We start from the raw sequence: 13466 nt of genomic DNA, 5'->3' as shown, positions 1-13466 counted from the left end.
GGTATGGCCAGACATATGTTACAAATATTTTTTTTGTTTTGTTTGTTTTTAGCCTTTGTCAGTATTAACAGCCTCGTATTACCAGTACTTCACGGGTAGAAAACCAGAACCACCCCTCCTGTCAATCTGGGGAGGATGGACTGCATCAAAGTTTGTTTCACCTGAAAATGCCTCTGCAGGTTATTTTTCTTCAAAACCTTTACTTTGTTGCAAAGTAAGTGGTAGTGCTAGTGACATTTAGTAACATTTTTACGCTTGAAAATGCTAATATATGCCAAGATCATTTGCTGAACTATTTGCACAAAATAGCAATCATTTATTAATACATTTTTGAGAAACAGCGATGAGGAGGCAGCGATGATGGAGTGCGGGATGAATGTGTTTTGTAGTCCAGGGATTGATGAAAGTCACATTTTTAGTGTCTACTTTTGTGATGGCGCCATATTTTGTTTAAATGCGTCATTGTGACACGAAGGGAGTACTGCATGAGTGAGCACTAATTAGATAGAATGGTTTACATCAGTGATCCACAAACCCCGGGCCGCGGACCGATAACGGGCTGTGGGTCATTTGGTACCGGGCCGCACAGAAAGAAAAAAATAATTTACATGATGTTTTATTTTGAAAAGTGGCCGGATTACATCCGTCTCACTTGACACATGTCCATTGTGCGTGTACTAACTTTCTCTCCACTGCTGCTGATTTTTTAGCATTTTTCATTCACCTCATATTTGGTCTCAAATGCTGATACTAACTGATATAAATGTAAGTTTTGATGACTTATTGAGTGCTTATGTGCACATTTTTCTCAAGTTAATTCATGCTTGCACACTGCCTTTTATCACACACGTCAAACAACGATGTAATAATCTCTCTGAAAAACTTGAACTGGTGGATTGTGGCTCGGCATTCATTTTGTGCTTCTAATATGATGTTATTCATGTCTTAGTTTTACACAATACATTATAAATAAGATAAATTAGATCGCTATAACGTATGACCCACCCCCACGCCGGTTATGGGAACACAAGCCGGTCCGTGGGTCACAAAAGGTTGGGGACCACTGGTTTACATGATCTGTACTATGATGAGCCCACAGGCTGACTGGTTCGGGCCAAGTATCTTTTTATACATGTGTCCATTAGTTGTTTTTTGGCCACCGTTCGCCATATTGCGGATCAACTACCGTATTATTTTTAATGGGAAGGTAGAGTCATTAAGATTCGCTCAGTTGCTTCAAGATAGGATTTCTTAACAATTCCACACCTTTTTCTTTATCAGTGAATTGATTGATTATCCCTAGTGTTATGTCACGTTTAAATGTGTCTAACTTGCCACTATAGCCTCTGAAAGCTTTGGAAGCCTATCAGCTTGCTGTCAAACTTTCCCGCCAACTTGCCGACACCCAGGGAGGTGTGAGCTCCCTCTGTCAGTCAGCCAGCCTCCTCTTGGAAATGGGTGCCACGGAACTGGCTTTGGTAATGCAAATTTGACCATCCTTCATCATCATAGATTCTTAGAACTGAAATGATGTTTTCAGGCCCAGATTGAACAAGCAGAGAAAATTGCTTCTGATACCATCAGTGAGGGACCTTCCTCTCTCTCCCTGCTGCTCATTCTACTGAGAGCTCAGTATTGTTACAGCACAGGACAGGTACAGTCAGTCACACATGTCACTTTAGAAGGTTAGAATGTATTTTTACAATCACATTTGCAGGTGTCTCGTGGGGTGGCGTATCTGTGTGCCGTGCTTAAAGAGGCCAATGAGCAGCGGCATTGTCGGAGTTGGTATTTACTGCGAGCTCAAGCACTTCAGCTCTGCAGCTCCTACCTGAGTTTGGACACAAGTTCACTGCCACAAAGCCAACGGAGCTGCATCACACAGCATGGTGCACTATAAGGCTCAAACACCCAACCTTGAACGTTTCAGCTCGATCAAAGTTGTGGTCTGTGTTTTTCTCCCTCAGGTTTCCAAAGCCCAGATGCTGCCTTATATGAAAGCCTCAAGCTCCTCAGCGGCCTGCTGCTCACTTTAGTGGGGAAATTCTTATATGGACCCAATGGAAATGGCTCAGATGTGCGCTTCATTGACAACGGTATGTTTAACACAATAGGACAAGCAAAAAATACAACACTGAATCCAGACATTATTGGTGTCTTTCCTCCCATCATTTAACAGGAAGTAACCTTGTCTTTAAATGGCGGCTGCTGTGGGAACTTTTGAACTGTGCAAAGAAAATGGTTGTGCTGAGGGCCAGCTGTGGTGCTGTTAACGATGCCAGGCTCCAGTGCCAAGAAGCTCTCAAACTGGCCACCAAGCTGCAAGCGCTCAGCCAGTAAGTGCATGTCCACCCACAAAAACTTAGTTGGACATGTCCTCAAGGACCTACTAACTCTCCCACCAACAGCCGCATACTGAAAAATCAAAGGACGCAGGGGGCCACTATATTTATATTCACCGGAATTTCCGGTGTTTAAGCCGCTACTTTTTTCTTCAACTTTGAAGCCCGTGGCTTATATAGCGGTGCGGCTAAATTCTAATGTCATGACATCTCCTTTACTTCATAACTACTAATAGTCATCTTATACAGGACACCTACGCTAACACTAAATTCATCACACAGCAACTCAACACCCAAAAGGTGTACCTGACAAATATACAAACATGTCCCAAGATGAGTTTAAAAGAAAAAAACCCCAACATTTTAAAGTTTTCCCATAAAGCATTGCATCTGAGCAACACATTCATTGGGGTGCTGAAATGACGTCGGCCCCCCTCCGGGCTTTTGGCTTCGGGTCCCCTGGCTCCCTCTAGTGGACAGAGGCAGCAGTACAGCGCTATCCACCATTTTCTATGCTCCTCCAATGAAATGGTTTTCTCAAATTAAATGCATTGTGGGGATACTTTAAAATGTTTTTTTTTTTCATTTTAAACTTGTATTGGTACATGTTTGTATATCTCTGAGGTCTAACATTTGAGTGCTGAGTTACTGTGTGATGATTTTAGCATTCTTTGTAAGATGACACCTCAGTCAGACTGTTCTATTGACTAAGGACCTCCTGCAATTTCCAATGGGTTGACAAGCTGGTGATGAGTTTATTCACAGCTCATGATTGGCTCCTGTCAAATAAAGAGCTAACTGGTCCTCACGGACTCGTGTGCGCCACAATATGCCATTTTATGATGTGGACATCACTCTAAATTTAGTGGGTGTGGCTGATACAGCAAAATTTACGGTATCTATATTTGTATATTTTATATATTTATTCATTAAGTTTGCACGCACACACATTCATAAGTATTATGTTTTTTTACATATAAGGCAAAGGTATTTGGGGGGCATTTTTGTTTAATTTTATTTCTCCAACATGCCATGGGCCAATAAAGCCCCCAGGCTGCACTTTGGACACACCTAGTCACTTGCGCTGTAATGTCCGTTTTATGAAGCACTTATTTATGTTCAGAGCCCTCGTGTGTGTGTGTGTGTGTGTGTGTGTGTGTGTGTGTGTGTGTGTGTTAACATTTCACTCGTACAGACTACATCCTGTTGTTTGTGTTAGGTGTGCGGAGCTGTTGGTGGTGAAAGCTGAGTTGGAACTGATGCAGGGGGAGCGAGAAGAAAGTGGATTTGATTTAGACAAAGTCAGGAACCTTCTGGAAGGTTGCACAGGTTAGTTCATAATAATGGCTTACATCTTAAATGAATTTTTAGGTTCAGACTCTTCCTTGTTTTTCAGATTTTCCAGCCACAGAGTGCAAGCCAGAGGTTAAAATCAAACCAAGGAAAGGTCGTCCAGTGCAGAAAGTTCCGTCTCCATCACCTGTGGTAAAAGATGACCTGAAGGACATCCTTAGTACGAGGTGGACTCTCAAAGAACCAGTAGTGTGGGACCAGGGAAGCTCTCCACGTCTAAAAGCCGTACCTTTTCCTTGGCTGTCGTGCATCACACACAAACCCGGCTGCCAGTGCTCCTGCTGCTCAGAACCACTTCTGGGCCGGGTTGCCGCCCTGTGGGCAGCTGTGCAGGCGGATACAGTTCTCCAACTGGACCCTTCTGAGGCCAAAGTGGGCTTTAAACTTTACTGGGCCACATTAGCTCGTTGTAAGACCATCACTGCCAACCTTGAGGCTAAATTAGCTGAACTTTTCTCCGTGTCTGGTCCCACCAAAAGCTCCCTTAAACCCTACCTGATCCACGACGTGGTGGGCCGCGTCTACCTTCACTTGGCTTTTTCTGGGCTGGAACCCAGGCACACTAAGTTCTGCAGTGTATGGAAAGTACTAGAAGCTGGTTTGGCATTTGTTGACTTCGTGTCTTCTCCAGAACTCAGAACGGTGAGAGCCGGTCTGATGGCAGCCAAAGCTGAGTTGTCGCTGGTTGCCATGTCTGCCAAAAAGGGCTGCAGACGAGAGGAGCTTTTCTCTAAAGTGTGGACTTGGAGGGCACCAAAGTATTTGAAAGAGCTTAAATGCGAAAACCAAACCACACTGAAGGAGACAAAAAGTGTGAAGAAGCCAAGAAATGTCAAGGTTGGCGAGCCAAGGAGCCAGCTAACACGGCCCACAGCTAAAGGGAAGGGTCTGCTTCCCGTCACTCCAGTCACCAAGTTCTCTGCAAGTGAGCTTAGTGCTTTTGATTTCAACGTGGTGGCACCCTCACTGACCTTTACTCCAGTTCCCAAGGCCAAAGCCCTGACCTCGGCGCAAAAGGCACAGAGGACTGCCTGTAAGCTGCAGTTCCAAGTCTTTGATGAGTCCTTGCCAGCTCGAGACAAAGCTCATGTGGCGCCCCCTGCCCCACGACGTGCTAAGAAGTCTCGCTTCAAGGTGTGCGTCTCAGGAAATGAATCCATGAATTGCTGGCATGTTTTGGTTTGAACTAATCAAAAAGTTTTGACACAGGTGGCGTTTAGTGACGAGAGCGACACAGAGAACAATGCTAAGCAAGAAGCCGCTGAGAGGCGTTCCAAGAAAAGAGCCGCCATCAGACAAGCCACTCTCAAAACTAAAGCTGCCTCGGCTGCCCCCGCTGAGAAAAGCAGACCCAGCCGGCAGACGAGGAGCAAGAGCACCGCTCTCCCTCGGGACACCTCCTCAGAAGATGAAAGTCTGCTGCGTAAGCCTTCCTCCACCAGGCGGGGACGAGCCAGGAATGTGTCCAGCAAGGAGGTGGAGTCGGAGGAGGGGCCAGAGAAAATGAGGGCCATAGAGGAGGAGTCGAATGAAGTTCTGGACTTCCGCCTTGAGGACTTAAGGACGTCAGACACTGAGGCCGAAGAGTGTCCTGCTGCAGGTAAAGCCACAACATGCTTATCAGGTACAAATAACCTCTGATGACAAAGCGTGGGGGGGGGTCACCAGACAAGACCATACATGAGACTGGGATTACGAGATTTTAACATTACTTTGAAGAAAAGTACAATGACAAAATATATCTACTGATATCATGTCTACTACATTCCACTCTTCTGTAACAGCTTTTGTATTTTTCATTGGCCCACAGTACTTTCTAAAAATACAATTAATCAAAAAACAACCCCAAGAATGGGGTTAAAAAGTCAGGCAAAAGTTGAAATACTACTAATAATACTGTGGTACCTCGGTTGTCCTTATGAATCCATTCCAAAACATCTGCCAAAAACTGAATCTTTGTTTTTGTTTTTGTTTTTATTTAAAAATGTAAAAATCCTCAGATTTCAGCCTCTCAAATGTGAATATTTTTTCATTTGCTTAGTCAGGCATGAAAGCAGAGCTATTATGTTTGTGTTTTAGGTAAAACAAGATATTCACACACATCAGCTTTGACTCTGGAAAACACTGATGGACATTTTTGCCTCTTTTTTTGACATGTCACATTGCGAGGCACTGAGTGTTTGTGTTTGTGTTTGCTGCCCATTCCTCCACTAATCATGTTTAGTTTCACACACACACACACACACACACACACACACACACATACATACATACATACATACATACATACATACTGGATTAGCCCCATGAGAAAATTACATCATTAATCAAAATGGCATCCGCATCTTTTCTGTTGAATCAGCTGGCACCGATGCAAGTGGACAGAAACAGCCACAAGTGAAACTGGGGTATTGGTTTCATACTTGCATGCATGCAACAAATGATTTATTAGGCTTTGTTTACGTTGGATGAGCCTTTTTAGGAACTTTAAAAATAGCAAAATGGCTGCCGTGTCCTTTGGTTTTTCAGTAGGCGGCCATCAGTGACTCCCCTGTTGCAGAGGGTTATGAATTGTAAAACATATCATTATGTAAAGATAACTGCCGACTGTCATACTTAACCTGTCACTTTTGTTCTTTTCTCTTAAGACGTAGATTTGGAGGTCCTGCGGAGGGATTTGTGTTGTGATTTTGACAGATATGACTGGCATGACCAGAGGAGTGGATGTAAAGCCAAAGGACCTCAAACTCATCTTCCTCATCCGGACACCAGGCCAGGTGAGGCTTTACAGACACTCAGTAGCCGTCTAGTTGAAATGTTTGTGTTAGAATGGATGCTAAGATCCTAATTGTGTTCACTGAGCTTAAGCACCAGACAAAGATTTTCCTGCTTAGAATTAATATTGCCATTCTCTGCGACAATTTTTTTTTTTTTTTTGCACGCACACACACACACACACCATGTTCAGGGGAGTGGAATGGGCCGATTCAATCCAGTCTCTGTATCGGGTTCCAATACCTGCAAAATTCACGTATGGGACGTTTCCAATCTACCTGCAGAGATTCCTAATCCATGAGCCACGTCTGTGCTTTGGTGATGTCAGTGAATCTAGCCAAAAGAATATCAGCAAACATAGCTGTCTGTCTCCACACATGCACTGCAGCCATCCCCCCTCACTCGCTGTGCACACACACACACACACACACACTCACACTCTGCCTGGTGCCTTCACGGCCACACAAAACAGTTGGACAAGACTTAAGATTACACAAAACTTTCAGGTCTTAGAGAGGCGTGCTAATAATAATATAGCCACCCAGTAGTTGTGTGCAATGTTGAGTTTGTTTGCGTCCGACAGTAACCTGTTTTTGTTCAACAAAGCAGTTGGTGATCAACCACCTCCTTGCTAAATAATAATAATTTAAACGCAAACAAAGCTGTGGTATTGGAATTGTATCAGCAAATACATATTCATATTGAGGTATGGGGATGGGAACCAATGTGGATTGGTGCATGTGTAGCTCAGGGCCATGTGTTTATGTGTTCAAGAAATCACGCTGTTTTATTACGGTATACAGTATGTATTATTTATTATTCTCAAACAAGTGACGTATCTGTTTTGCTGTCTTATTTTGTCTGCTAGACAATCTCTCATTGGAGGATATTCAGGCGTTACTCCGCTCAGCCTGGTTGAGCGTTCAACACTTCCCCCCTCCCAGCATTTTTCCAAGCCTGTGTTCCTTCCTGGCACTATCCACGGGACAGCAGGACCCCGTCACTACTGCCATGCTTCATTCCCAGTCTTTGGGCATCACAAGCAGGCATCGTACCATCAGGCATCTATCCAGCTGTGTCCAGTAAGTGATGGTGATGACAACACGCTGCACTGGCAACTTGTGGCACTTTCTACGTAATTGTCTTTTTTGTTTGTTTTAAATAGAAAGCTGAAAAAGGTGTCCAATGAGTTAGCAGATGAAATGGACAGCCTCACTCTGGATGGTTCCAGTCTTGCTACCAACACAGCACAAAGATTGTCTCAGCTGGAGAACATCTTTTCCTTCCCTACGGCAGACTCTTCAGCCTTCCCCCAAAGCCACTGCCAACACTTTGTTCAACAGCTTCAGCACCTCCCTTCAGGTAAGATAGAGCTTACGTGATGTCACCCTAAAGCAGGGGTCAGCAGCATGCGGCTCTTGAGCCTCCTTGTTGCGGCTCCCTTTGTTGAGCTTGGTGATTTTTTTTTTTTATACCGAAGTAGGGGAAATGTCCATTTTTGAAATGAATGTCAAATATGTGACTCACCACAAGACTGTGAATGCATCTAGACTGCATTCCAACTGCTGATTGGATGAGCAAGGGAGGGGGATGTAGGAAAACGGGAGCATAGCAATATGTTTAACAAGAAGCGTGCTGTAGCGAGGTGGTGATGCCAGGAGAGGAGAGAGTCTGCCACGGCAGCTGACAACTCAGAACCGTACGTGCTTTCACTTTCACGTCTCCAAACACCACAAAAATCTCCCAACCACGTTAGGAAAAGTCTTTACATTTGTCGCTAGTCGCTTTTGAGAAAATAAGTCACCAAGAGGGTTTGGAAAGTCACTGGATTTAGCGAGAAAATGGCCAACCTGGCAACACTGGGCTGCACATGAGATGGGAAGCCATTCGCACGTGAAAGAATCATTCATAAACATACCAGAGCATGTCTTCTCTGAATTAAAAAATAAACAGGAAATGATTCAGAAAAGGAGAGAACCAATAGATTGGTTATTGATGACAGTTCAGCGCAGGCATAAACACTGATATGATGGGCTTTTTTACTTTCAGGTTGGTTCATTTTACACAAATATGGGAAGCACTCAGTAAGAGTTTAGTGTTTCAATGATTTCAGCTGTTTCTTACATTTTGTGGTTGTAACAGGTAACATTTTCAAAAGTTTATAAGCAGTGTAATGTTTTGCCGCTCCAGATTTTTAGTATTTTTTTTTACTGGAAGAGGAGGCAAAATGGCTCTTTTGATGCTAAAGTTTGCTGACCCCTGCCCTAAAGGCATAAACGGGATGTCCCGTTCATCACGTTCTGTACCACAGATGTGACAGTGTGCGTGATGTCCGTGATTGGAGGAAGACCACAGGAAATGGGAGAAAGCATCCTCCTGTCACGTCTCCAGAAGGGATCTACTCCTGTCACCGTGCACATTCCCACTTCCACTGAGCCAGTAAGGATGAGAAGATGGCTCTCCCAGAAGGCAGACACCAACACTGATATTTGAAAAAAGGCACCTTACCAAGGTGTAAGGAGAACTCCTTAGCCTTACTTTGTGGCACAAACAAAAGAGAACAAAGCACTGCAGAGCACTGCACTGCATAGTTACTACTGTCTCTTTCATAGGAGCATAATATGCTGAAGTATACAGTAATCCCTACTGGTTGCAATTATTGGCCAGTGTGGGGTTTGTGGCCTTTGGTGTGTAAACAGGGACCATTCCTAACAGGTAGAAACAAAGCCATCTCTGGTGGGCACAATGATTTAGTGGCAGGCCGCATGGGAAACATAAACACTCCCACACGTTTCCCAAAGGACACGTGGACAAAAGGCCAAAACACAGAAAATATGCCTTTTTCAAACATCTGTGTTGGTATGTATCATCATTTAGAGAAAGATGCGTGAGCCTGGTGAAGGTACGTGAATGAAACATCTGTAACCCCATGGTTGCTTTGCTCCACAGCACTCTATTAGATGCTCTGTCCAGGAGATGGACAGCATTCTAGTGGAACAGAAGGCTCTGAACGGTGTGTCTGATAAAGCTCTGTGGTGGGAGGGCCGCAGGGCCCTTGACTCTCGAGTGGAGGTAACGTACCAGGGTACTGCTGAGGAGGCCATGAGAAAATACAATACATACAACTTCATTATTTACCATATAGAAGTACACAAGAGTTGTGGCAATACTGGCAATATGTTCTTTTAGCCATCTATTTCATGTCTAGAGGGCTCTAATAACGTTAAAAAGCGTATTTAGAAGGTCATTAATGTCTTCTTTTCTTTTATGTGTACTATATTGGGTAATGGGAGTGTAAAGGTGACTACAGGGGTGCTATTTCATGTCTAGAGGGCTCTAATAACACCCCTGTAGTCACCTTTACACTCTTATTACCCAATATAGTAGACATAATAAGAGAATAATTAGAGCCCTCTAGACATGAAAGAATGGTAAAAAGCGTATTTAGAAGCTCAATGTCTTATTTTGTCTTATGTCTGCTATATTGTGTAATGGGAGTGTAAAGGTGATTATAGGGGTGCTATTTCATGTGTAGAGGGCTCTAATAATGTTAAAGCGTATTTAGAAGGTTGTTTTCTGTGTTCTTTCAGCAACTGCTGAAAGCGATGGAGCTCTTACTAGGATGCTGGAAGAGCCTTCTTCTGCCGCGTACGTCAGATGCCAAGCTCGCCACTCAGGCCAAGCACCTTTGCAACATATTGCGTGCAAAGGGAGTGACAGCCAGTGAGGAGATGTTAGAGGTTTGTGTGTTGTTGGTTTTTGTGTCTCTGCTCAGTTTGTAAAACACGATACCACATCACCAAAACTGCACACTTTGGACTTTTTTCCAGACCGTGCTGTGTGCCACCCCTGTGCTCTCCCAAAAAGACTGGAAAAGCTTTGCCCTGGGAGTTTGTCCCCAGTGGGATGACGAGTGTGAGCAGCTTCTCCACTCAGCTGTTTTGCAGCTTGCAGGTAGAGAGGAGCCGTGTGGACATGTGGTTCTCATTCTGGACAAGGTATGGAACGCACCTGCAATGTGAGCTGCAAAAAGATGATGTGGATTATGCTTCATGTGTCCCATTTCCTGCACAGTACCTGCAGAGGTTGCCCTGGGAGAGCATCTCCATCTTAAGGTCTCGCTCTGTGAGCCGCATGCCCTCTCTCCAGTCATTGATTGCTTTGAGCATCCAGAAAGAGGTAGGATGTGTCCCATTCAGCCCACTCCAAATGACATTTTTGAAAAGCAAACAATAGAACAACAAAGTGCTTTCAAAAATAAGTCTGCAGTAGTCCCTTCCCTCCCTCCCTCTATATGTCTACTATATTGGGAAATAGCAGTGTAAAGGTGACTATAGGGGTGTTATTTCATGTGTAGAGGGCTCTAATAATGTTGGTGTATTTAGAAGGTGGTAAACAGGTTTTCTATGCTGTAACTACCCAAATATTTGATTTTGTGAATAAGGAATCGTACTTGGTGGAAACGGACTTATCATGGTCGGGTCTGGAACCAATTAACCGCCATAGACAAAGGATTACTGTATGAAATAATGCCATTGTTAAGGAATTAATATTATTTTTCAAATATGCTGGGGGCCGATAAAATACGAGCTGTGAGCAGCATTTCGGGACCCCCCATCCACCTTGCATGACCTGTATGAGTACACTGTGTGATGGTTGTATCATTTTCCTGCTCAGAGCGAGCATCAGCCTATCCTGAAGCACGGCGTAGACACGACCAGCACATTTTATCTTCTGGACCCTGATGGAAATTTAGGACACACACAGGAGCATTTCAGAGAGTTGTTTAGCAGGTGAGAGCAGGCAGTGCCCACGTCTAATCAACTCCTTTTTTTTCTCCATGTTTGTCTAACGATCTCTCTTTTCTGGAAGCAAACGGGACTGGGATGGTGTGTGTGGACGTGCTCCCAGATCGGGCCAGCTGGAGGAAGCTGTTGCAACTAAAGATCTCTACATGTGAGTTAGTGACATTCTAGCATACATAAAACACACACATCTTCAAACTTTTCTAACCATCTTTAGACAAATGCTCGATGACTTATGGACAATTAGTTGTTTGATGTCTCGCTCAAATTTTACACATTAGTGCTTGTTGGCCCCCTAAAGTTGTGTCCCAAATTCCGATGGGATGCGATTGGCCTAAAGACCTGAAAGTTAGTGGCTGTTTTGTAGAGCGCATTGTGCTATGTCAGAAATTTCAAGTCAATCTGACTTTTGGCGTTTAATAACAGCGCCACCATGTGGTGTTTCTCTCAGTAAAATAATAGCACAGGCAACACAGTAGCCCTTTTTGTATGCACACACACGTCTTATCACATTAATGTTTAGGGGGCCACTGGCAACGTCCACAAAATTTTGCCAATAAGTGAATATTTCTCTTCACTGGAAATGGAAATGTTGTTGTTCACTTTCAAATAGCAAATAATATCTCTGTCATTGTCACGTAATTGCACCATCTGTAAAATGGAATACAGTAATCCCTCGCCACTTTGAATTATCACAGGTGTTCAAAAAGATTGAAATTCATAAATCATGCTGTTTTGTGGTTGAATGATTGGGCAGAAATATGCATACTGTATTTAAGCACATTTTACATCTTTTTTTCCTAAATGAAGAATTTTCAAGCATACTGTAAAAATGGCTAAATGAAGTCTAATCCAAATATAAGGTATTCAGAACACTCATTCAAAGACATGATATGCAGTATTCTACACTGCTTACTAGTAATGTCACATTGCCACCACAGGAAGTCTCCCAGTGCTAACGTGTGTGTATTCTGTTATTATGTCTCTTATATTGGGCCATAGGAGTGTAAAGGTGACAATGGGGTGTTATTTCATGTGTAGAGAGCTCTAATAATGTTAAATGTAGGTGATAAGCAGGTTTTCTATGCTCTATGAGAATATTACATGCATTAATAAGGAATCCTACGTGGTGGAAATGGACCTATCACGATGGTGTCTGGAAGCAATGAACGGCCATAAACCAAATTTAAAAAAGCAACTAGATCAAACACACGGGCACAATCATCCCCACGGTTCAAACCAAAGGTTTTGCATAGCTTTGTTGTTGTGACATGCATGTATTGCTGTGGGTTGAAAAGCTGCTGTTGTCCTCTGCATCATGTGCCCTGCACTTCTGGACACGTCAGTTTCATGGGTCACGGCGCAGGCGTACGCTTCCTCGACAGCCGGGCGGTCCTGAAGCGTCCCATGAGAGCCGCCTCCCTGCTCATCGGGTGCAGCAGCGCCGCTCTGGCCGTGCGGGGGGATCAGGAGGGACAAGGCATCATCCTCAATTACCTCATAGCGGGCTGGTGAGATGCTTTTTGTACTTTAAAAAAAAAAAACATTTAGCATTTATTTGCATCAAACATGGCATTCATCTGGCTTGATTTCATTCCACAGCCCCTTTGTTTTGGGAAACCTGTGGGATGTAACCGATCGGGATATCGACCGCTTTGCTAAAGCCTTATTGGAATCCTGGTTGTCATCTGAATCTGGAAGCGCCCTGCTGGACTATATGGGCCCTTCTCGGCAGGCCACACACCTAAAACACCTCATAGGCGCCGCACCTGTGGTCTATGGCCTACCAATCCATCTGCAGTAGCGCAACCCAGCCAGCTGCAGCACACATATTTCATTTTCTTCCTTTTTTTATTGTAAAGTACTGCATTTTTTATTTATAACAACTGTTGTTAACAGTGAGTGGTTATAACATCTTTACAGAGCGTTTTATTGCACTTTTTAATTAACTAACGCTTGCTTGGTGTGTGCGCCACAAACACTCGTTTCCGTGTGTTACTAATATTTACTGTAATGCCACACAACACATAGTATTTAAATCCATATTATCATGACTTGAACGTTGTTTTTGCAGGGTAGGGCTTTCACATGTACACATGTTGTCATATCGACTTGTATGCGTTTTTAACAGTTTTTTTTTCAAGAAATAAAGCGACATATAAACCTATTTCATTCATTTTTAGACTTGTAT

The 13466-nt window shown here is 43.6% G+C and overlaps 1 protein-coding gene across 1 annotated transcript in view; it reads left to right on the top strand.

Moving 5' to 3' along the window:
• Window positions 1–13417, top strand: part of espl1 (extra spindle pole bodies like 1, separase) — a 23736-nt gene extending 10319 nt beyond the window's left edge. The window contains exons 13-32 of the mRNA XM_054783841.1: window positions 1344–1478; window positions 1541–1654; window positions 1718–1889; window positions 1968–2096; window positions 2180–2336; window positions 3562–3671; window positions 3739–4829; window positions 4905–5295; window positions 6344–6472; window positions 7339–7552; window positions 7636–7832; window positions 8782–8909; window positions 9420–9542; window positions 10061–10210; window positions 10301–10468; window positions 10545–10649; window positions 11148–11263; window positions 11343–11426; window positions 12622–12786; window positions 12878–13417. Of these exons, the coding sequence (XP_054639816.1) occupies window positions 1344–1478; window positions 1541–1654; window positions 1718–1889; window positions 1968–2096; window positions 2180–2336; window positions 3562–3671; window positions 3739–4829; window positions 4905–5295; window positions 6344–6472; window positions 7339–7552; window positions 7636–7832; window positions 8782–8909; window positions 9420–9542; window positions 10061–10210; window positions 10301–10468; window positions 10545–10649; window positions 11148–11263; window positions 11343–11426; window positions 12622–12786; window positions 12878–13079 (4080 nt within the window). The 3' untranslated portion in view covers window positions 13080–13417. The remainder of the gene's footprint in view (window positions 1–1343; window positions 1479–1540; window positions 1655–1717; window positions 1890–1967; window positions 2097–2179; window positions 2337–3561; window positions 3672–3738; window positions 4830–4904; window positions 5296–6343; window positions 6473–7338; window positions 7553–7635; window positions 7833–8781; window positions 8910–9419; window positions 9543–10060; window positions 10211–10300; window positions 10469–10544; window positions 10650–11147; window positions 11264–11342; window positions 11427–12621; window positions 12787–12877) is intronic.
• The last annotated feature ends 49 nt before the right edge of the window (window positions 13418–13466 follow it).

The sequence above is a fragment of the Dunckerocampus dactyliophorus genome, chromosome 8 (genome assembly GCF_027744805.1).
Source record: "Dunckerocampus dactyliophorus isolate RoL2022-P2 chromosome 8, RoL_Ddac_1.1, whole genome shotgun sequence".
Classification (NCBI taxonomy): Eukaryota; Metazoa; Chordata; class Actinopteri; order Syngnathiformes; family Syngnathidae; genus Dunckerocampus; species Dunckerocampus dactyliophorus.
The sequence above is the reverse complement of the archived record's forward strand: the minus strand, read 5'-3'. Positions and strand labels throughout refer to the sequence as shown.